Source organism: Leptidea sinapis, chromosome 32, assembly GCF_905404315.1.
Source record: "Leptidea sinapis chromosome 32, ilLepSina1.1, whole genome shotgun sequence".
Taxonomy (NCBI): domain Eukaryota; kingdom Metazoa; phylum Arthropoda; class Insecta; order Lepidoptera; family Pieridae; genus Leptidea; species Leptidea sinapis.
This window is the reverse complement of record NC_066296.1, coordinates 3,448,881-3,474,946: the sequence shown is the minus strand read 5'-3', so window position 1 is coordinate 3,474,946 and position 26,066 is coordinate 3,448,881. Positions and strand designations below refer to the sequence as shown.

The 26,066-nt window shown below is 37.0% G+C and overlaps 1 protein-coding gene across 3 annotated transcripts in view; it reads left to right on the top strand.

Moving 5' to 3' along the window:
• LOC126974525 (protogenin B-like) overlaps positions 1-26,066 on the top strand; it is a 140,727-nt gene that overhangs the window by 81,657 nt on the left and 33,004 nt on the right. For all 3 annotated transcript variants that reach the window (XM_050822038.1, XM_050822037.1, XM_050822039.1), the window contains exons 2-8: positions 9,820-9,988; positions 10,616-10,752; positions 15,868-16,012; positions 17,909-17,974; positions 18,819-19,002; positions 21,665-21,805; positions 25,339-25,503. In XM_050822038.1, coding sequence (XP_050677995.1) covers positions 9,820-9,988; positions 10,616-10,752; positions 15,868-16,012; positions 17,909-17,974; positions 18,819-19,002; positions 21,665-21,805; positions 25,339-25,503 — 1,007 coding nt within the window. The remainder of the gene's footprint in view (positions 1-9,819; positions 9,989-10,615; positions 10,753-15,867; positions 16,013-17,908; positions 17,975-18,818; positions 19,003-21,664; positions 21,806-25,338; positions 25,504-26,066) is intronic.

Below are 26,066 nucleotides of genomic sequence, written 5' to 3'. Positions count from 1 at the left end.
AGGAATATTCACATCATACATATGACAATCTCTTCTTCAACTATGTTCACCTGGTACTAAAATGAAATACTATATAATGCTTCCTATCTCATTTTCTCCCACTAAATATTTTGAAATTATGTGTCTGTCGTTTTTTATCGACTTTCAAATCATCCGAATATTTGAGAGCTTTTAGTCTTTGTAAGCTTTCGCTCCGTCTGTATCTATATAAGTGTGCTCACACGAGGCAACATTCAGGATAAAGTGCGCAATTGAGTGCAATGCTGCACTTGATATACAATGAATTGAGGCGAGGGCGCTGCAGCATTCCCACGGTGCAGTGAACCCCGCGCCGGCACACAGGCGGACTAACTGACCTACATCAACGAGTGGCTGGTCGCTGCGGGCTGCCGCATACCGGGGCAATTTACGAGGCATGACATCATGCTTAGAACTATCTAGCTATTGCCATACTCGGCTCTTATGTTTATACATCTAGCCTGCTCTACGGATTGCACTCTCTCTAATGGAACTTAAAGCGGACTCATTACAACGATTTTTATTCTTTGTTGATTCGTTCGCTACAAATTCGTTCATATGATGTTAAAGAAGAGGTCCCCCTAAATGGTTTTGATTGCTTAGCGTTACGTAGAGATGCTTCGTTATGTGTCTTCTACCGCACACCAAAACTCTACTTAACAACGGGAAGAAGTATATGCGGTTGAAAAATTAGACACTAAATAAAATACTATCTATTTTTAAACTCAAAACTCAAACTCACACTCAAAATCACTTTATTCATGCAGGTCACGGAAATGACACTTACGAGGGCTGCACTAAAAGTATCGGGAATGGAATATTTCCACTGTTTCTGTCATATTAAAATCTTTTTAATTGAAAACTCCTTGGTTTTAAAAATCGAATACCATTTATTTATTTAAAAAAAGATTCTCGGTCTTATCACAAGGTCTTTTCAAATTTGTTTAGTCGTTGAGAAAATGGAATTGACTCGAGAAAATGCTAGAGCGATGATTTATTATTTGATGACTTTCGAAGTGGTTTAACACAAAAACAGTGTCTTGACCGGATGATTTCTGCATTTGGTGATGAAGTCCCTTCCAAAACCACAATTTATCGCTGGTTTGCTGAATTTCAACGTGGACGTGTCAAGCTCAGTGATGATCCCGGTCAAGATCGTCCAAAAACTGCAGTCACCAAAGAAAACGTTGATGCTGTGCGTAAGCTGATTGAGGAAGATCGACATGTGACATACCGCGAAATTCATGCAACTTTAGACATTGGCATGAGTCAAATTCAAATAATCTTGCATAAACAATTAGGTGTAAAAAGGTTGTTTTCCCGATGGATATCGCATTTGCTCTGTGAAGAGCAGAAAGCTCGCGTTACTTGGTGCGTCAGAACTCTCGAAAGATTCCACACAGGATCCTCAAATGCTTTATACAACATTGTATCAGATGATGAATCCTGGATATACGCGTACGTACCCGAAATAAAAAACCAGTCACGAGTTTGGGTGTTCGAAAATGAGTAAAGCCAAAAAAAAAAATGGTGGCCACGTTTGTCTCCAAAACCATGTTGCGACTATTCCACTTGAGGGACAAAGAACGGTTAATGCAGAATGGTATGCTAGCATATGTTTGCCACAGGTCGTTTCTGAACTCCGTAAAGAGAACTGCAACCGCCGCATCATCCTCCATCACGACAATGCGATTTCTCACACCGCGTCCAGAACAAAAGAGTTTTTAGAGCAAGAAAACATAGAATTATTAGACCATCCGCCGTACAACCCCGACCTAAGCCCTAATGATTTCTATACTTTCCTTAAAATAAAGAATAAATTGCGTGGTCAGAGATTGTCATCACCTGAAGAAGCTGTGGACGCCTACAAAACGGCCATTTTGGAGACCCCAACTTCCGAATAGAATGGTTGCTTCAATGATTGGTTCCATCGTATGGAAAAATGTGTTAAATTTCGCGGAGAATACTTCTAAAAGCAATAAATACATTTTTAAATAGTAATGTTGTGTCACTTCCTTGATTCCCGAAATTTTCAGTGCCGCCCTCGTATGAATGTGAAAATATATTTTTCTTATTGAATCTACCGCTACTTCGTAACGGGTTGAGCTAATGAGAAGAAGTAGCAAGAAACTTATTGCCACTCTTTTATAGCAAGATTTACATTTCCATCGATTTACAAATCATTTCAATTACAATATAATATGTAAAATGATGCAACAAACATACTCAAACGTCAAATAATCAATGTCTTACACGAGTAAGTCAAAAAAGTAAATGTAAATTAATACAAAAGTTATTGAGTACAGTAGCTGCATCATTCACACACACCATAAGTAAATAAAGGTATTTTGTGAGCATTTTATAAGCGATTATAAATAAAAATATATATAATAACTTTTTAGAATCTGAAACCGAGTCTCCGGCAACAGGATCATCCTGCCACCAGGTTAGGTTTGAAGTCAGTGCCAAGCTCAATATAATAGCAGGTACTTTTGAGCGGGATATAGTTTTGTCTAGAATAAAACAACCCAAGCGTTCAGGCACAGCTTCAACCCTATCAATAGGTAGTATTTTATTAATATTAAAGGTATGGTTTTCTTAAGAGGTGTATTAAATTAAATCTTTATTGAGTTATTTTTTTATACTTTTCAGTTTTTGAAGTCGTTGTCGATTCTTATAATATAAATTTTAAGATTGTTTTGTTAATTTTAATTTTGTTTTAGTAATTAAAATCAATTAATCTGATTATAAGGTTATCGAAGTTCGACGGTTTATGGCTTCTTAATTTGTTATTATACTAATTTTATTCAAAACAAAAGAAATGCTTATCAATAATATTTTGTCGGAAAGGCGATAAAGACTTAATATATTTTACATTTTTACATTTACGAAATTTGGTTGCGATAAAGAAATATTTCATAATTAGCCTGTTGTAACGAAATGTAAATGTACTATCATTTTATTAATTTTTGCTAACTTATGTGCATGTGTAACTATTTGAAAAACATTGTACAAAATTAATTAACAATATTGCGTTGTAAGTATTTGAAGTAAATTATTAAGTATTTGAAATTAAATAGTGGATATCCTCAACGTCGAATACTACAAAACCAAAATTTACTGCAATATTAGTTAATCGAATTCGATATCATTTAATATCGCGTTATTGAAAAAAAAAAATAAACAATTATCTTACGAGATTCATATTAGACAAACATTATATTATAAACATTAATGTAATATTGGATAGATGTTACATGTAACTTGTAAGAGATATGTGAGCTTACATCTCACTGTCTCATGTGAAAAGTATTTTGTTTGTTTGTTAGTATTTCCTCGGATTCGATATTCATTTTTTATGGAGTAGGAGGACAACGAGTGTACGGGTCACCTGGTGTCAAGTGATCACCGCCGCCCACATTCTCTTGCAACACCAGAGGAATCACAGAAGCGTTGCCCGCCTTTAACGAAGGTTTACGCGCTTTTTTTGAAGGTACCCATTTCGTATATCCCGGAAACACCGCACAAGGAAGTTCATTCCACAGCTTTGTAGTACGTGGAAGAAAGCTCCTTGAAAAGCGCACTGTGGAGGACCGCCACACATCCAGACGGTGGGGATGATATTCTAATTTGTGGTAATTCTAATATAATTTTCGACTTCTTCGATAATTCGACTTATCCGAGTAGTAGGCATACCAAGTTTATGTTTGTTTCTGGTGTTAAAAATCATTATTCAAGAAATGAGATGCATTTCAACGAGCTCAGGTCGTTGGCCAATGTCACAGAGATAGTTTAACGCGTGCACAAATTTCCTTATGTTGGGACGTGCGTGCCATAAACCGCAGGATCTGAAAGGGAGTAAGGGATCGTAAAGGGAGTCAAGTACGGGCACTGACACAAAATTTCCAATAATCATCCTTGGACTGATGCTATAAAGTTAGCATTGATCAGCACATCAAACGTTGAAGTTATTTCCAGCTGGATTTTACCATGAACACACTGCAAGGGGATCTCAACCATATTATTATTTTCCTTATCCTGGATAACATAAGCGATAAATTATAATATAGTTATACTAGCTGACCCAGCAAACTTTGTATTGCCATATAAAATAATAAAAAAAATCAATAATCAAAATTTTTGGGGTATAAAAAATAGATAACGACTGATTTTAAGACGTACCCAATATATCGTACATAAAAAAAAATATTATTATATTTGATTGTCATTTTGCAAACCCTATTGCAGATCTGTGGGGGGGACAGAATAATTTAAAAATCGCGATACAAAAATAGGTGTTGATCGGAGACGGGCGAAAATTTGAAATCGTATGTATTTTTTAATGCTTTTTTTTTATGGAATATTGAGCGCGGTGGTCACCCTTATCATTTAGGGATATGATGAATAGATGTTGACCAATTCGGAGGAGTTTGGTAACAAACACCGCGACACGAGAATTTATACATATTATATAAGATGTTTTGTTCCTGATTTATTTATTCATCATTCAAGCCGCATCGAAGTCGGAAAGAGCTATAAAGTTATCTGGATAAAACAAAATAGGAGAGATGCATTCAAACAAGCATCGAACGAAAAACGTAGTGAGCTGGACATATCAATTATGTAAGGTATTCGGGAAGGCAGCGCGGTCACGTGAACAAGCGAGCTGATAGAGACGCAGATAGGGCTGCCCGTGAGGGCGACAGGGACAGGTGTACAGGCCTTGACCTGCGCACTCACTAATAACGTTGGAAACACGATTTTACGTCGAGTTTATAGTACGGAGTACGGACAATACACACCACATTTATAAATACCATTTTGTATTTGTATCAGATTTGATACTATATAATATCGTTTAAGATGTAATGAATGTCGAAATGATTTGAGTTTTCTTTAGTGTTAAATCTGTCAATATTTGTCTTCAAACAATTCGACACGTGTTTCGCCTCTACACGAGGCATCTCAGGACGTGTTGACTCGCCAAAATCTGGCACGAGACTCGTGTCACCGCCTGATGATGCCTCGTGTAAAGGTGAAACACGTGTCGAATTGTTTGAAGACAAATATTGGCGGAATTAACACTAAAGAAAACTCAAATCATTTGGATAATTATGGATTTCCACAAAGTAACGCCTACTTCAATAAATTTTCTATAGTGAATGTATTATTTTGATATATGTAACTTTTAAATAACATTGTTTTACTGACTACTAAAATGTAGCTTAAATGTATTTCACACAGCGGGCGGGGCGTTTATTTCTGATTCTATATCATTAGAACAAGTTCCGTTATATTTTAATACAATTTGTCTGTTATCATAACAGTGGATGTGTTTTGTACGAGAGAAAGTGACAAGACGAGCTAGAGCTAGCTAGGCTCTGTCCATCAGTGCCGTGTCTCAGAATTATTAATTGAACCCAAGAATCTAAGCGGCATCGCAATGGCGTTCGTCACTTTGAGACATGAGATGCTTTTCAAATTCAAGTTCAAATATTTTTATTCAAAATAGGATATGATATCACTTATTGAAAGTCAAAACTACCACCAATTTAAAAAAAAATATCTTAGACCTGAGAAGAATTTTCGGAAGAAACTCAGCGGGATTATTTTCTTTTTTTCATATCTCATTAGTTAGCTACCCTTTTAACCGAAAAACAAAAATGCTGGCTAATGGCAAAAATAATGGCTAATCACTTACCATCAGAAGGCCCGTGGGCTTCGTTGTTTTAAATAGATACCTATATAAGGTACAGCTATGCAGGAGTATACCTTAATAAATGATTTATTTTTATTTGTTTTTTTAATACAAAAGTATTAAAGAAACGGCAATACCACTAAACTGAAGTGTTTAACTGACTTCAAAAAAGGAGGAGGTTCAGAATTTTCGACTGGGTGCACTGATTTTGATAATTCTTTTTTATTTGAAAGCTGGTGCTTCCCGTATAGTCCCATTGCAATTTGGTCCAGATCTGACAATAGGAAAACCATAAAATTCTTAAATTTGCTATAGGTATGTGCGTAACAAATTAACGAATAACTCAATAGCCGAGAATAACGAATAACCAACCGATTTCGATGATTCTTTTTTTATTGGAAAAGATATACTTCAAAGGTAGTTTGGTTTCGTTCTGATTATGGGATCCATGACCAAATAACAGAACCCTTTATTCTTAGGAGCAAATTAACGACACTCGGCCTAATCTTTTTTATGCTACCCGGATATTTGAGTCACCTTCCGTAACGTCGTTATTGTCAAGTAATTGTTGTAGTCGAATATGATGATCAATGGAACTTCTTAACGACTTACAGTAAGGCTGGGATCTGTGACAGAATTTCTAACTGTCTGTAATCAAACTGCAATGCGCTTACGTTCATTGCTGCATTGCAACATTTAGTAGATCTACACATATTTAGACAAAGTATTAGTTAGTTTACTTCAGATTAAAAAAATATTTTTAATATTTTTATAATATCAATTATCATAATGCGGACGAAAATATTTCATACTTGGTCTTCATAGCAAGAATGTTTGAATTGGACGCAGCGTTTCTTTTGCTTGTATGGAAGAGCTTTATTTCCTTTGCTTGGCTTGAGCTTTATTTCCTTTGATACATTGCTTTGTTTTGGTTCAACGAATCATTGTCGGTAAAATTGCTTTTCTGTATATGGTAGTGTACAATGGTGTAATAATATTGTCACACCTAACTAACAATGCAGTGTTATTTTTTCTATTAGCAAAAACTGTTTTAATACGGTTTGTTTTACTTATCTCTATCTAATATTATAATAGTGAATGAAAGTTCGTTTGTAACGGTTTTACGCCGAAGCTACTGATCTGATTTTGATGATATTGGTACAGCGATAGCCTAGAGCTTGGGAAAGGACATAGGCTACATTTTATATCGGAAAAATCCATGGATCCCGAAGGATTTGTGAAAAACTGAAATTCACGTCGATGCACAATAACTATACCAGTAATAGGTTTAGTTTGCCATAGCAATCTTCCTCGAAATAAGATCCATATAATATGTTGGGAACCAAACTTGCTTATTATTTTTAAAAACCCTACTAAATCTACGCGGACGAAGTCGCGGGCATCAGCTAGTAAATAAATAAATATTGTAACCAATTTAGTAATAAATTGCAAATGAATTTGATAAAAACTTCTCCGAAATCCCGATTGTCACGACCAAAGACCTTAACTCTTCACCAAAAGCAGCACATGATATGCTTAAATTACTAGTACCAGTATCTTCCACTGATTTGAAATTTAAGTATGTTACAGATAGCGATATAATAAAAATCTTTAAATTAATTAACCTAAAAATTACAAAAGAGCTATGGGGCCATTCGACTAATAAATACATACTAGACGTTATAGCACCTGAATTAGCAATAATATTTAATGAATGCATAGATGAGGGTGTGTTCCCTGACCTCTTACAATACAGCAAAGTTATACTTTGTTTAAATCGGGCAGTTCTTTTGACCCTGCTAATTTCAGACCTATTTCTGTGCTGCCTGTTTTTAGTAAAATTTTTGAAAAACTTTTGCTTCAACAGCTACAAATGCATTTTTGTAAAATTAATGCGGGTACTAGACTCATTGAGCACATCTTTGACGCCTGGGAAGAGTCACAGGATGCATTGGGCATTTTTTGTGATTTGTCCAAAGCATTTGACTGCGTCCACCATGAAACTTTACTCCTACAACTAAAGCAATATAGAGTGAAAAATAGAGCCCTAAATCTGTTAAAATCATATTTAAGCGAAAGAGTTCAGATAGTCGATGTAAATGGCAAACGGTCTTCGGGTAAACCTGTGGTAATAGGTGTTCCACAGGGTTCTATTCTGGGTCCTTTCTTGTTTCTTATATATATTAACGATCTACCGTTTTTGGTAGATGATAGCCATGAGATTGTATTGTTTGCTGATGATACTTCACTTATTTTTAAAGTAAAATGATGTGCAGATGTTGATAACTAGGTAAACAATGCACTCTCAAAGATAGTGCGTTGGTTTGAGACGAATAATCTGCACTTAAACAGTAAAAAAACAAAGTGTTTACGGTTTGTTACACGAAACACAGTGGAGGTACAAACCAACGTACTTATAAATGACCAGAGATTGGAACTTGTGGACACTACGGTCTTCTTGGGTATCACGTTAGATAAAAAGCTTCAGTGGGGTCCACATATTGCACATCTAGCAGATAGACTCAGCTCTGCGGCATATGCAGTTAGAAAGATTAGAGAGTACACGAATGTTGCGACCGCTAGATAAGTGTACTTCAGTTATTTTCATAGCATCATGACGTACGGTATTTTACTATGGGGTCATGCTGCTGACATTGATATAGTGTTTGCTCTGCAAAAGAGAGCTGTTCGTGCTATATATCAGCTTGGTTATAGACAGTCTCTCAAAGGAAAATATTATGACTGTTCATGGTCAGTGCATTTATGAAAATTTAGCATACGTTCACAAAAATCGCCACCTTTTTGCTCTTAATAGTGATTTTCATTATTATAACACTAGAAATAAGGGATTGCTTGTAACTAATTCTAGTAGGCTTCATAAGATACATAATAGCTTTAAGGGTAAATGTATACACTTCTATAATAAAGTCCCAGCCACTGTTCAGGCATTATCTATAAATAAATTTAAATGTTTTATAAAAAAATGGCTCTGTCGTAAATCCTATTACTCCACTGCTGAATATCTAAATGATCGGACAGCCTGGGACTAGATTGTGATTATTTTAAGGCGATAGAAATGACTGTACAATATTGTATATTTTTATTGAAAAGAGCGCAAAAGAAGAATGCTGGGAGAGTTTCTTGCTCCGCTTCTTCTCTCTCAGAGCGCTATTTGTTTCCGAAGTGGTAGTAGTATCTAGTAGTTATTAGAAATGACATCAAAAATAATTCTAAAGGAATCAATTATGAGAAAATAAATGCCTTTTATGCCTTTTTATGCCTTTTAATCAATACTTAGTGTATAATGTCGGGAGGAGGAGACTTGAGGTCCTCTTTCACAAACGCTGATGAAACATTTTAATAAAATATTACGATTATGATCCGAAAATCAGAAGAAAATGCGGTCCAAATAAGTTAGCTGGATAGCGGCCCTCGTAACTAAGAAGTTGAACTTAAGATAAAGTTGTTGTATCGTTAATGCTTAAAATAACCTTAAGTTTTTAGTTTCTCACACAGTCTCAACACGTCATGTCATCGTAATTGTTGGTAATATTAAAAATTTATTTAACGATTCAAAAATATTGCTAAAAAGCTATTTGAATGTTGTTTATTACGGATTCCACTTTGATCTTTTGATCAAACTAATATTTTTTTTAATTAGAGAACCTTAATCGATTCGCTATCAAAGCGGAGGTCTCACAAATGTTATATCTTTAAATGAGCAATTCTTGTATATATATAATCTGATACTCGGAACACCTCCAACGATTTTCATTAAATTTATACAGGGGATTTGGGGGGCGATAAATAGATCTAGCTAGGCTTCAATTTAAAAAAAAAGTAGTTTTATCCGTGTTTTTATGAGAAACTGCTACGATAACATTAGAATACAAAGTAATTTTCGCCACCAAGATTATAACTATGTCGGGCGATCCTGAAACCAGAAGAATGCAGATGTCTCCAGTCCTATTACTTTCCCATTTTTTTTCAAGTTTTGTACCTTCTTAAAAAACTGAGCAAGGCTTGGTCGTCCAGGTACTAAGTCATTAACAGAATGATTGTATTCATATGTGTTAATTATCATTGGTGTATTTTATGTGCAGACATCCCGGTGACATGGTCAAACAATCCTCGCGCAGCGACCCTGCCGTGTGAACTCCCGGATGCAGCCAAGGTTCAACCGCGCAGGCCTCCTCCCCCGCTTGATGACGAGCGCCCCAGGCCTAAACCTTACTTCTGGAGGAAGGGGGATCAACAGATCAATCCTAAAAGGTAACATTCACAAAGAGCCGAAATACATAATATATTATTCTTCTTTTTTCTCGATTCTTCTATACCTGGTTGGTTGAGTCTGCGAATTTGATGTTTTCGAATTCCTTAAACGAATTTAAAACTAATGAGTACTTTCTGCGAGAGCTCGCCATGACAGCACTCAGGAATCCGATACTAGAACACTGTCCTAATTTGACACTGCAAAGTATGCTTTCTGGAATGCAATGCCTGTTTATTATGGGAAGAAAAGAATAAAGAAGAATGAAACGAATAGATTTAATTGGTGCCATCTCTGCATAATAGATACAGTATCATTTCAGTTCAGTACAGTATCAATTCTGAGCGGCTGTCACCTTGAGACATAAGATGTTAAGTCTCATTTGCCCAGTAATTTCACTAGCTACGGCGCCATTCAGATCGAATCACAATAATGCTTACACATTACTAATTCACGGCAGAAATAAGCGCCGTTGTGGTATCCATAATCTAGCCGGCACCCTGTGCAAAGGAGCTTCCCACTGGTAAAACTACGTCTACGTCTCTTACGTTCCGATAACAAATGAAAGTGCTTCTCTTTTAAATTGAATATTGCTAAAATACGTTACTATAAGCGTGTAACGTTTGCAGGACGTCGACGAATGGCACGCTGGAGGTATCCCGCAAGACGGGCGCAGGCGCGGCTGGCTCGGAGGGCGTTTACGAGTGCGGCGTGCGGCACCACAGCGGCCTCGTGCTCGGCTACCCGATCAATCTTAAGTTTCCATGTGAGTACCCCTTCGTAGATTCAACAGGATATCCTCCGTGACGTGGGGTTTCGATGAGCTCCTGATATTTCAGCATAGTCACGCCACCGTCATGTGCTTGCAATGCCGTTTGCAACAGAGTCGAACATCGTCGTAAGCCCAGATCACGAACGTTATCCTGTGAGTATTTTAGTGAGTAACTTTGAAAGTTTAACATTCTTCTTATTGAGGACTTGTATGACAGACTAACTTCCATCCATCATCACCACATCTTAAATTAACATCCTCACCCTCAGGAAACTTGTTATTCAGTAGTAATCCGCAGTAAGATTGAAATTTTCAACCGCACCGTACCGAATTCAGTAGGTGTCAGCCAAGGTAGTTTTGTAACTACATACATAGTTATAGGTGAGATGTGCTTGAGTCGCACGCGATACGTGAGGAGGCGAGAGAGGGACCGGAGATCACCGATTCCAAAAGTAACAATAATCGTAACTAGCGCATTAACTTACCACAGTAGTGTTGTTCTATTTTATGTAAAGTAAAAAATGGACTGTATATTTATCTCAAAACTATATTTATTTTTATTTTAAACTGTTATTAACAGATATACCTAGGTTTTCATACAAAAAATATACCATTGGTATTATTAATAGATAATTGGTTTATTTGAAATATTCACCTCAAATTAAATGAAATTTCAAGAATTTGGCGATTGGTTATTTTTTCTGATTTTGGTGATACTTAAAATATAAAAGATCGCATAAAAAGTAATACTTATAGGTATTTAATTTTTTAAATTTTACTTTATATATTAACACTTATTTGTTGTAATACTATCTTGTTTTATTTTTGTATGTAGCGTTGCTAATTCTCACTCTGTCTTCTTCTATTGACCTAAGTCAAAATGAGAAAAAAAACTCCTTAGCGGCTATTTTAAGTTAGCGGACCATTATGAATAAAGGGGTGAGTGTTCTGCTAGAAATAAAAGTATTTCTCTTTCTTTTCAATTTAATTTTGTATAATATTTTTTTTTTATTTTTATATAATTTTATTAACTTTTATTTTATTTTTCTTCCGACAAGTCTAAATGTGACTTTTAATTTTGGAAACTTTACTGGTGGAAGGTGTCATACCGGATTGTACTTACTTTTTTTACATTTTTCATATTATACTGTTTGTTACCTTTACTTAAGGCGACACTAAATGCCAGCGACCTTGAGCGATATGAGTTCACGGCTGCGGGCCCGCCATCTATGTAACAAAGCCATTATTTTCAAAATTCTTGGGTGGAAAACAGTTTATTATTGCTTACAATCCTCGTTATTCACTAATAATCTGAATAAATGAACCTACACAAAAAAGTACAAGCTATAAGAATAACTTTTCTGAGAGAAGTACCAAAAAAATGCGTCAATCCATGCCTAAAAACTTGTTTAACTTCAAAGAAAAGTGGTAGTTCAAAAAGGCTCGGCAGTGTTAACTATAACCAATAGCAAGCATTAGCAACCTACAAATAAGACTTAAGAATATGTGTAACAGGATTAAGTAGCGTTCATAGCTCGAAATGCTATACTTTCACCACAAAACTTGTCTAAAAACACCATATTTGCGTGTTTTTGCTTGCTCTTCGCCTTAAAAGAAAATAAATAAATAATTTGATAACACATGACATACATGTTTGATATTTTTGTTACCAATGCCTACTAGTAATTATTATTATACAGACCAATATAACGTTTCGTTATTAGTGTAGGTTGTGCAGACAATATTATTTTAATATGGTTCTTTTGAGTCTGTGGCATGAAAGGAGGCTTTTTCGCGGCGTTATTATCCTCTTTGTTATTGTTTCTATTCAGCCATTGTTACATCTGTTATCTCTTCAAACTGAATAATGGTTTCTGTGGAAATTACTTTTATATTGTGAGATTAGGATACACGATCATGGTCGATATAGAAATCACGGAGTGATTTTTTAAGGAGGACAAGCGAGCGTACACGTCTACTGGTGTAAAGTGATCACCGCCACCCACATGCTCTTGCAACACCAGAAGAATCACAGCAGTGTTGCCGGCTTACAAGGAAGGTGTACGCGCTTTTTTGCCGGGTACGCTTGAATCTTGGAACACCGTCGCATGTTCGGAGTTGTGGTGAATTTTGGTGTAGGTATTTTAACATAGGGCAACCTAGCGAAAATTCACTCGATTGTCTGAAACGTGCAGTCATTGATATATTGACAGATGACGGCTATAATCTTGTTAAAAACGGAGATAGCCGAAATTCCCAAAATTTTAAGCAACTGTTCGCTTTCAAACTTAGCCGGATTATACTTCGTCGCCAATCGCCATACTGTAATTACTACTATTTAAAACTTAGGTCTGCATGTTTCATACTAACCTAAATTTCAATTTTTTACTTAGGCAGTCCTGCCTCTTATTACGTAGTATTTTTCTTTGACTAATGGTTACATAAAGGTCGCCCATGACATGGACCGGCCAAGTGAACCTCTAAACTGTATATGAAGTCCTGGTTCATATTGCTAGGATGACACATGATTTCAATTGCAATGAAAGACATTACTATCACCGCTACCATATTTATGCTCTCCTGGTGTCTATGTAGTAACACGTCGTACACATGACGTCAGAATATAATTAGGTATACTCGCATCATACATAAGACAATCTCTTCTTCAACTATGATTGCTTGGTACCAAAACACTGTATAATGCTTCCTCATCTCATTTTCTCCCACGAAATCTTATGAATTTATGTGTCCGTCTCTTTTTACTGTCTCGCATTTTCGTTACATCGACTTTCAAATCACAACGATGCTAAAGAAGTTTTCACGTCAATAAATAATTGAAGTAACTTCAATATGGCCTGTCGATATCGGAAGCAGAACACAATAATTAATGAATAAGTCGTGACGTAAGTAAATGTAATCGCGAAATTCAATTTTCGTCGAGAAAAAAGGAAAATGGAAGAATTGTTGAGTCACAGTGTGCGGGCACTCAGCAAAATTTATCTCTTGTTGGGAGGACGGTCATTTGTACAATTTATATACGACCCACTGATCATGTATCGAGCCTATGTTGTTAGATAATATTCGATGCGCTTCTCATTTCAATATATTTGAATATAATTTATTTTTCTGACAGATGGTGATCCATCAAAGTTTACGCTGAACTACAGACATAATAACTTTGATTTTCTCCAACATCCTTGGAAATTTGAGCTGTACTGGATGAGGATGTAAATACTACGTAATAAGTGGCGGGACTGCCTTAGTAAAAATTTAAATTTAGTTAGAAACATGCAGTGATTTGATATAAGTTTGAAATAGTAGTAATTACAGTATGGCGATTGGCGACGAAGTATAATCCGGCTAAGTTTGAAAGTGAACAGTTGCTAAAAACGTAGTGGATTTCGGCTACTTCCGTTCTTTGCAAGATTATAGCCGTCATCTGTCAATCTATCAATGACTCTACGTTTCATACAATCGAGTGAATCGCTTAGAGTTTCGCTAGGCTGGCTGTAATATGCGAGTAGCGGTCGGCAAAAGTTATATGAAATTCCATATGTGTCGTGGTTTAGCGGCCAAATAAATGAAATAGTAAGCTCATATCTGTCGTGTAATTTAAAAGTTGAACGATGTTTTTCTTCGGATATGGCAACCAAGGAGGTAAATTATTAAAGGTTTAATTTAAATTTCGAACTGGCTTGCAAATAGTAAGCTGTTTATTAAGAAAAAAAAAAACAAATTAACACTCTAACGCGGGAAAAATTATTTTTGTTCGTCATTTTGTTAAGTAATAATAAGTATTTGACAAAATGAGTTCAAGTGGAGATAATGAGTGTGATGAACCTAATTTAATGCCACCCGAAATTACTGTAAATTACTATTGGAAAGACTTGGCCACAACTAGGCATTGATGAACTTATTTACGTTGGCCTCGGGCCATATTTACACGTTCGTCCTTAAATGCGTCTTCTGCTGGCCGCTGTAGTAACGTACTATTTAGAAGTAAGGAGAAAACACGCAAACAAGGTGTTTTTTGACAAGTTTTATGGTGAAAGTATAGCATTTGGAGCTATAAATACTACTTAATCCTGATACACATACCCTTAAGTCTTATTTGTAGGTTGCCAATGCTTGGTGTTGGTTATAGTTTACACTCCAGAGCTATTTTGAACTACAATTTTTCTTAATAGTTAAGCAAGCTTTTTCTCGGCATGACGCATTTGTATATTACGAAACTCAGAAGAGCTATTCTAATAACTTGTACTTTTGATTTTTGGGTTTATTTTGCTCGAAAATATTATCAGGCGCTTCATTATGGTTTACAAACGATGATGCACGAACTGCGAAGTTGCCAAAGCTTACACTTCCACATACAGAGTGTCTGCCTACCTTCACCTATATAACGTGCGGTATTATAAGTTTTCACCAACCTATTTTAGGTCCAGGCATTTTCTTTGTTTAAGGCGAAGGGTAAGCAGGAAACACGCAAACATGGTGTATTTAGACAAGTTTTGTCTTGAAAATATAGAATTTGGAGCTATGAACACTACTTTATCTTGTTACACATATCCTTAAGTCTTATTTGTAGGTTGCTAGTGCTTTCTGCTGGTTATGGTTAACAATCCAGAGCTATTTTGAACTACCACTTTTCTTTGCAGTTAAACAAGTTTCTTCTCGGCATGACGCATTTGTTTAGTGCTACACGAAGAAAGTTATTCTTATAGCTTGTACTTTTTTGTGAACCTACACATTTATTCAGATTAGTAGTGAATAACGAAGATTGTAAGCATATAAACTGTTTTCCACCCAAGAATTTTGAAAATATAAGCTTTGTTGCATAGATGACGGGCCAGCAGCCGTGAACACATTTCGCTCAAGGTCGCTTGCATTTAGTGTCGCCTTAACTACTTTGTTACATGGATGGGGTGCGAGCGGCCATGAAAATGAACCAATATCGCTCAAGGTCGCTGGTGTTTAGTAGCGCCTTAATTTTCCTCCATTCATGATAAAAGGTCTTTTGTATTGTATTGTGTTCGTATTTTGAAATAAAATGTTTAAAATGTTCTTCTTGTTATTAATCATATGTAGGTACTTAGATTGCTCTCGTTTCAGTTGTGGAAAAACAATTCACGGAATATCCAAAAGAAGTGAAGGCGAGAATTGGTCAGCCGCTGGCCATTCCCTGCTCCATCGGCTCTGGACCGCCAGCTTCTATCACCTGGCTGAAGGATGGAGAAGCACTCCCTCAAAATTATAGGTACGTCAAATGTTAGACATCATTTTATGTCAATTCATTTCCGGATTTCAGATGAAGCCATAACAACATGACATACCAAAATTTCATTCGATGCGTCACTTAGGCGGTTTGCTTTGTTGGTAACAGCGCTCGGACGGAACCCGAGAGGCGTCGGTTTCAGTCCCGCATCGTCCATGAATTTTGGTACAAATTAAATTTGTATATTCAATCCCAGAAGTGAGCGACATATCAAGTCAATTTACTCGTAGCAGGTTATCAACTGTAAAGTAGATCCTGTAGATGGAGTCCAAGAGTTGAACATGACATCCCAAAATTTTAGTCGATGCGTCACTCGGACGGTTGGCTCAGATGATAAGAGCACTCAGACGAAACCCGAGAGACGCGGGTTCAAGTCCCGCATTGTCCATGAATTGCTGCATCTACTATATGTTCGGAAAAAATAGAGCTAGTGATAAGAACATACTAGAAACTAAATGGCCACTCTTTTAAATCAATGATTATTTTACAATGGCTTTATTATATTGCCACTTTTTGACGGATAGAAAGTAAATTCCGGTACAGTTATAGAAGTAAGTCGTCATCTAGTTGATCGTAAACCCACGGAGAAACAGACCCACATCTCGTTGCAGTTGTAATCCAACTCACAGACCAATCAAGTTTAATTTCCTTTAAGGTGTAGCTCACTAACTGGGTAACGGAATTCTAATCATAAAATAAAATGAAACTTTATCCGGGGAGCAACACAAAACATAGGCGTAAATTAATTATTAACTATACCTTCGATACAAAGTGGATTTCGCCCCGACTCTATAACAAAATCCACTTCGTAGCCAACAATACCTGCATCCTCCATGTCCTTACATACGGATGTCAAACATGGGCCCTTACAATGTTGTGGTATTATGGGTGCCACAAGGCGTCTTTTTCTGCCGTGAAGTCTGAAAGGCGCCGTAGCTAGTGAAATTACTGGGCAAATGAGACTTAACAAGTCTCAAGGGGACGAGCGCAATTGTAGTGCCGCTCAGAGTTTTTGGGTTAGCCAAGAATTCTGAGAGGCACGGCATTGTAATGGGCACGACGTATCAATTACCATTAGCTGAACGTCCTGCTCGTCTCGTCCCTTACTGTCATGTAGTAAAAGATCATCAGAATATTAGCAATCAAAAAACAAACACAAACAAATGATGTTTCAGTTACAATAAGGAAACTTAGATTGACGTGGATGGGTCAAACTATAAGGCCTGGTATAACGCCAAACGGAACGGCCTAACGTCAAACTATAACGCCACCAAAGCGGAGAGGAGAGGAGACGAGACGAGACGAGACGCGAAGCTGTCAGGATATTTCCACCAGAGTGGAGAGATGTGAGCTGTATTTATAGCAACGCTTTCGGGTGTGCGAGGCCCGGGGAGAAGACGCGGCACAAAGTTCTATACAGAAATGAGACATCTCCTCTCCTCTACACTTGATCCATTTCCACCTAAGTTAATCGGAGAGGAGATGTGGAAACAACGAAATCTGATTGGTTATCAAAATCTCTCCTCTCCGCTTTGGTGGATACCGGGCCTGAGACGACGAGAGAAATAATGTCAAATTATAACGTATCCGAGAGACAAAAAATGAAATTGAGGTAGACCATTTAAGAGATGAGTGGACGAGATTAAAGCAGTTGCTGGACTGGAACAGCTGAAAACAGGAGTCTGTGGAGGCAGTTGAAGGAGGCCTATGTCTCTAATAGAGAAATAGACAAAACTGATAATCGTTCAACTAATTCAAAATTTAATTATGAAAGAAAATATTGTGAAATGAAATAATAATTGTGCATGAAAAAAAAAATATTTTGTCGTAATTAAGGCTTTTTTATTTATTTTATATCTTGGCCAATTTATGTTGCAGGTACCATATATTGAATCAAGAACTCCTTATTACCGATGTGAAACGCGAAGATGCTGGCTCGTATAGGTATTTAAATATTCATTTTACTATATAAACAATATTTTATTTTTAAGTCTATTGCTCTTTATTTTATCTCTATAGGTACTTAAATCCTTCTCCATATTTCCTTGTCCTCTGCTCTGCTTGTCAGCACAGTTATTCCTTTATATCATCTTTCTATTATATTGTCCCCTTTATCTTCTTCTTCATGTGCCTCTCCATTACTGGAGGTCATCAGTCAGTTTTTGAAACATTTCCTTGTCCATGGCTAAGCGGAATTGTTCTTGGACTTTCTCAATGCCAGTCCACTCCCTTATATCTCTCAGTCACGACTTCTCTCTTCTTCCAACACATCTTTTCGCCCCCCTATATTGACTCCCTTTATTGTTTCTATTCCAAAATGATATTCGCCTACTTCCCTGCTGTATCTCATACGGCTCGTCGCGCGCCGTGTTAACTTTTTTATTTTTCGTAGTAAGTCCTCCATTTTGATGGTGTGTCTTGTTAGGTAATCTATTCTTATTCCTCTCTCGATTTCTATCACGCTTTTGGAATCTTATTTTTATATGCATTTTTGCATTTAACCGTCTGAAAACAACCTTTAGGGGAGGCCTTTGTCATTTGGCAGCGGACGTCTTCCGGCTAATGATGATGATAATGATGAAACAACCTGAGAGTTGAACAAGACATATCAAGATTTTATGGTCGATGCGTCACTTGGACGGCTAGCTCAGTTGGTAAGATCTCTCGGACGTACCCTGAGAGACACGGGTTCGAGTCCCGCATCGTCCATCAATTATGTAGTAGTAAATTTTTTGTCTTTTGTTTTGATAACCAGGCTTCTGATGCTAATTACATGCGTTATTATCAGGTGTACAGTCAGCAACACATACTTAAATAAAAACAAGACAAGTCCCGAAGGTGTCGTTCAGGTGAAGAAGTCTACCGACACAGAACTATCCTGGCTTCCAGTGCATAACGACACGCTGGTGGTCAAACCTCGTGGTAGTAAAGTGGTGTTAGCGTGTCCGGTGCTTGGCTGGCCAAGACCTAAGGTGAGTGAAGCATTTTTTTTATGGAAAAAGAGGACAAACTAGCTTACGGGTCACCTGGTGTTAAGTGATCACCGCCGCCCACATTCTCTTGCAACACCAGAAGAATCACAGGAGCGTTGCCGGCCCTTAAGGAAGGTGTACGCGCTGTTTTTGAAGGTACCCATGTCGTATCGTCCCGGAAACACCACACAAGGAAGCTCATTCCACAGCTTTGTAGTACGTGAAAGAAAGCTTCTTTAAAACCGCATTGTGGAGGGCGCCACACATCCAGATGGTGGGGATGATATCCTAACTTGTGGCGTGTCGTGTGAAGGTGGAATTCGGCGGCAGGAATCAGGTGAAACAGCTCTTCGGAACACTCCCCTTAATAAAAGCAGTAGAGGACACACAATGAAGCGACGTCTCTACGCAACGCCAAGTGATCCAGCCCTTCACAGAGCACTGGGTCACCTACAATTCGAGCTGCTCTGCGTTGCACGCGGTCAAGTGGAAATCCACTTTACAATCCACAATCCACAATCCACAGATCAATATCTGATAGCTTCAATGCCTTAGCTGAAAATTAATATTGTTAATTACTGGGAAGAATAAATATTAATTACTCTCTCAGAGCACGAATTTTTTTCGAAGCAGTGGTTAAGACTGATTGACATTAAAAAAGGAATCAATTAAAAAAAAAAAAACTTTTTGACTTTAAAAACAAGTGGTTGCACGAGATGGTGTCGAGACACTTGGCCCGTGGGGTCCAGAGGTATTAAGTATTAAGTACTATCTTCGCACCTCAATAAGGGTACTGAAAAACCCAAGCGCTGGCAGCTATTTCGGTCAACGGATCAACTTAGCTATCCAACGTGGAAATGCTGCCAGTATTCTTGGTACGCTTATACGTAACGATAGTTTTAATTTTATGTAGTCATAGTATTGTTAATATAGTTATAAGATTTGTTTTGTTTGCATAAATTCGTCTAGTAGTAGCATAGATAATTTAAAAATGATCTAATATATGAATAATATAATATAATGATAGTAGTAGTAGTGAGTATTTTTAAAAAGTTATATAATGAAATACATACTGATTTAAATATATAAATTTACATTTTTATGTTAATAATATTTTTTTCCGTGCATTGTCCACACAAAATTTATTGAAACGTGAGTTTATTCAACTTTTCCACGTGCGTGAATAACAAATTGAGTGAAAATAAACTTGTTTACACGGCGTGTATCATTAACAAGATCCACTCATACATTGTAGTGGTTGTAGTGAATGAGTTCGCATGCTGTGACATTCTTAAAATATTGGGCATTAATCGTAAGATTATTGATATAAATTTATACGTAGGTACGTTATGTTGTAACTACAAGTAGATGTCTAATTATAAATTCACCTGAGCCCAGGTTTAATTGCAGGAATTAATAAAAGAAATATACATAGTCTTGCCATAAACAGCTTTTACAGTGTGTTAGCTTAATACATAGATATAAAACAATTTAAAATATTAAAGGCTTATTCGAAGTGGTCTCCATTGGCTGCAATACAGTTCTTTATAAATATTGAGACCAATTATCATTGGGAAAATTCTTCACTGCCAACTGTACGGATTGTTTTAGGGACTCAGAATCATGGCGTTTAGAGCAAGCCGTAGTCTCTAAGACTGCGTAGACCTTTATGACCCGGCGCCAAAACTCGCCGGAAGGACTATCCTTTGTTATTGAACATGGTGTTGTTAAGGGCCTTCACTACCTTCTCAAGAATGGTATCTTGATACCCTTGTTTTGATACCCTTTTCACAAAAGTATGGCTCATTAACTCCTTCATAGCTAATACCCCACCAAATCATCACAAAAGTCGGATACGAATAATTTATTTAAATTGATCTTTTTACATATGCGCCGATAATGTCCACGTTGTACTCTGTCGACTAATTGGGAAGCTTCCTTAGAGCTTTGAGCATAAATACGGTCATTTTGTTTGTTAAAAGTTGCTCAATTGTAAAAAAAATCTCATCCGTAAAGAATTTTTTTCTGTGACCTCCCTTTGCGTACCGCTTCAGTGGCTTCTTCGATTTTACCACCCTATTCTTTTTTAAATTATCAGTTAGGACCAGTACGTCTCTTATAGGCTGCAAGTCCTAAGTCATCTTTTAAAATACGCGTCATGGTTCTAGGTGCTATATTCATCTCCCGAGAAAAATCTTTTGCTTTCGGACAGGATTTCTTCGAATTCTTTCCCTTACTCATTTGACCACATTTTTAGTACGAACACTACGTGGACGGCCAGATCTTTTTCTGTCACAAACAGAGGAGGTCTCATTGTACCTATTAATAGCTCGGTACACAAATGTTTTACTAATTCCATACGCTTGGAGAGTTTTAAAAATTGCATTTGGCTCCATACCTACTTTGTGTAATACAGTCGCAGCGATTCGGTCCTCTTTATCACCTCACTTCATTTTAATATCGCAAAATGTTGTACAATGTATTGGCGCCAAACTAAGAAAACTCAATGAATAATCATATAAAAATGACTAATTCCAAATTCAAATGTAATACTCGTATATTGTTTATTTTTAATTGTAACAGTATTTATGGCCAGACTATAGACTCTTTTGGTACGCCCTACGGGATAATCATAATGTAGTGTTTGTCACATTCTATTTAGTTAATTTGGGAGCTGACCACACCTGGTGGTAGACCGGCTGAGCTGGAGAGCAGTGACGAGGTGCTGGTGCTGCCGAACCTGCAGCACGATCAGCAGGGAATGTACTCCTGCTATGTTGAGGGTCGCTCCGATATTGTCAAGGTAATTTATGTAAGAAGTCACTTCTTACTTTACTAAGCCTACATAAAAGATTTACCACTTGACATCAAGAGAGTCGTGTGAAAAGAACTTTAGAAAACATAAACTCAGAAATCAAAGAAGTGGCTTATTGTTGGAAAACAGATTATAGTGAACAGAAACATCAAAAAAAAAGTATTAATTCGTTAAAATTTTCACTGTCCGATCGAGATCATTTATCGGGAGTTAGGACCACATGGTTTGTAAAATCCTCTTGTGAAATTCAGCAAATATTTTTTTATAGTAAAACCCTTGTTACTAGGTATCAGTAACACGTTACACTCTAACACAGATCACCAATAACACATACATATAGCTTGTTATATCTCCAATATATATATCGCTGAATGTTTACTTCGAAAGCTCATTACTAAATCTGTACGTAGGGTTACCAACTTTAATTAGAAGAAATAAAGTATATCTGATGTCAAAGAGGTAAAAATAGAGGACAGACTACTATAAAGGAGTATCATTTATTTTATATTTTTAAAAGTTTTCGACACTTCTCAAAACAACTTGGGACATGACATTGTCATAATGACATTAGTTGCTGCTTTTAGTAATGACCGAATGTGGCTTGGGTAATTGGGGGTACCAACATATTAACATTAAATAGTTGACTTCTTGTGGTTATGATAATGGGTTTGCGTAATTTATTTTCTATTTTTTAGTTGAATTTTATATAAAGCGTGCTTTTTAGTTTTTTTTAACTATTATTTATTTTTCATTTTTTAGTATAATTTTATCAAATTAGTGTAATGTCATCGGTCCTCGATAAATCTACAAAGTTTGAACGAAATCTAGCCGTTTAAAGTGGGTCAAAATCGCGCCCAAAGAAGTCGGTTACAAACATACAAACATACAGGTGAAGCTAATAAAAAGCGTATAAAGCGTATTTTAGCATACTCTATTTATTTACTAGCACGCCTACATGATATAGAGTACAATACTTTATTTTAGATTACGGTTGACAACCCTATCCGTATGTACCCCTCGTATCTTATTTTTATGGTTAAGGGTTATTTTCGAATGATGTGCAACAGTGAAGTAAATGATAAACAAGAAAATAAGTTGTTTGTGTAACAGCTAATTAGGTATGTCATACGCGACCTTAACTTGTGAGACATAAGGTCTAGTTTACCTGTCGACGTGACCTACGTACTGTATTTTATCTATACACACCTATAAGTCATTGTATTTCTAATGTCGAATCTTTTTTTAAAGATTGACGTGACTTTTAAGACGGGTCTGCTACCTGTGAACATTTCCAACTAGTGAAATTATTGGGCTAATGAAACTTACCTTCTTATACGGTTCAATCAAGAATCACTGCACTGTAATGGGTTGAGTATATCATTTACCATCAGGACTTCATACTTGTCTCGTCACTTTATGTTTTTTTTATGACAATAAGGGACGAGACGAGCAGTTACGCCCTGCCCAGTACAATGCAGTGCCGCTCAGGGTTCTTGAAAAACCCAAAAATTCTGAGCGGCACTAAAACTGCGCTATGTGAAGTGTCTTTTGTCCAGTAATTTCACTAGCTACGGCGCCCTTCAGACCGAAACACAATAATTCTTACACATTACTGCTTCACGGCAGAAATAGGCGCCGTTGTGGTACCCATACTCTAGCCGGCAGCCTGTGCAAAGGAGCCTCCCACTGGTATATCTCATACAAAATATTTCTATTGTTATAATTGTAACAACTTGTTATAAATTGTAAACTTTATACAATACAGTAAGAAAAGTATATTTGTATAAATAATCCAACCCGGTGTGAAATATAATTGTAAATAATCACTCTAAGGTGGCAGATTACGTACAAAGAGGAAATTGCTCATTCAGCTGAAGTTACACAAAATTCCAAACTCGGGCACATTGCCTCCATTATGCTAATATTTATAACGGATCTGAGTGGTTCTAAATAATTGCTTTGAAGAATTATTTTATATTTACTGTTTTTCTCTCTGGCCGAGTTGTAAACTTTTAACTTAAATGAGCTATTTTGTTTTAAAGTTTTCTTAGGGATTTACAGTAATCTTTTCTTATGGAAAAGGAGGACAAACAAGCGTACGGGTCATCTGGTGATAAGTGATCACCGCCGCCTAAATTCTCTTGGTACACCAGAGGAATCACAGGAGCATTGTCGGCCTTTAAGGAAGGTGTACGCGCTTTTTTTGAAGGTACCCATGTCGTATCGTCCCCGAAACACTACATAAGAAAGTTCATTCCACAACTTTGTAGTACGTGGAAGAAAGATCCTTGAAAACCGCACTGTGGGGGACTGCTACACATCCAGATGGTGGGGATAATATCCTAAATTGTGGCATGTCGTGCGAAGGTGGAATTCGGCGGCATTAAACATGTGAATCTGTTCTTCGGAACTCTTCCCGTGATAAATGCGGTAGAAGACACACAATGAAGCGACGTCTCTACGCATCGCCAAGTGATCCAGCCATTCACAGAGCAAGCTGGGTCCAGGACAATTCGAGCTGCTCTGCCTTGCGCGCGGTCAAATGGATCGAGCTGATACTGGGGTGCACCAGTATTATCATATAAATAGATGCAAACATTAAAGGCTTGATGGCTTGCACGAGCCTTTTCATCTTTCAAAGGATCACGTGGTAGGAATCTTCATTTATGAAAAGGTATAATATTATGTCTCCCACGTGAACTGATCATCGATCAATCATCATCATCATTTTAGCCGGAAGACGTGCTGGACGAAGGCCTCCCCCAGCGGCGGTCCAGCGCTGCCTTCATCAAACCTCCATCTTGTGGGGGGCCTACCAACAGTGCGTCTTACAGTGCGTGGTCGTCATTCGAGCATTTTTCTGCCCCAACGGCTATCTCTCCGTCGAGCTATTTGCTCTGCCCACTTCCACTTCAGATTCGCAACCATCGATAAATATTTTTTTTATTAATTTTGTAATCGTTGAAGTTTAAACTTCAGCTTCTGAGCCCTTTATTTTGTGAGTTTTGAATGAGATTAAGTTAGCACGCGTAAAGTTATCAATTTAAAAATTACTCTATATGTAGTTTTTCTGTGAGGGGATTCTCATTAGCAGCAAAGAGTCTGGGGTGTGCCCGTTATCCAGCAGTAGGCTCTCGTCCTATTATATGGGACTAGACAGACAGCTGGTGAAATGTTATATATGTTAACAAGCGCTACCAACGTCATGAACTGTCATAAGATATCCCAATTAATAACTAAATTTATTTAACTACTGTTAATATTTGAATACTATTTAATATAATTATCACTATAATTAGAAATAACTATAATAGCATATTATATTCAGATCTTTAGTAAACTTGATTCGTGCAAGTTAGTTGGCATCATCACGGTAGACGGTCGTGCCCTATATAAGCCAGAGCGCTAACTACTTATTGTGAATTCTACGGGGTATCGCTGCCCGGATTATATTAATTATTATTAGTGGAAACTGTAAAATACTGTTTTCATAATTCTTATACAAAATGTTTCTGTTTTAGAGTTTCAATGTGTCTGTGAGCGAGCCCGTGTCCATAACCCTGCCCCCCGTCTCCAAGCAAGCCATGCGGGCCAGTACTGTGCGCTTCAACTGCACAGCGGAAGGTTCTCCTGAACCCAGGATCACCTGGTACAAGGACGGGCAGCCACTACCATTAGCCGGCAGGGTATGTATTGGAAATCAACTAAACTATGACTTATTTTATGTAAATTTAAACAAAATTATCAAATTGTAAGTAAAGGCATTTTAGTGAGTATCGCTATATGTAGATGAACACTATCTTTTGTTATTTGGTAGAGTTCTCGTGACAGGCATCGTCATGCTCGCTTAATGCTTGTGGTGGCGACGTGGGTCGGGTCGGTCCCTTCCCTATAATATGGTCGAGGGAAGCGATGGCTGGTCCATGCGTCATGCTCGTGAACCGGTTGCTGGATCATCTTCTTTCCGGGAAATCTGCTTCATGTTTTTTTATTTCTTTTGTTCTCTTTTTTTTTAATTAAAGTTATTATATATTTTTTTATATAATGTAATATCTAATAAAATGTTCGCATAATTCCTTTTTTATTAAAGTTATGTGTGGATTGATGCATTTACTGTATTGTACTTTAAGTATGTACTCAATATAGAGTTTATTTCTTGTTCTGCTCTGAGGAAATCTGTCTTCCGAACGAACTGTAGGAAAAAATGACATATTTTAAGTGTAATGCAATTTACCTAAGAAATATTTTT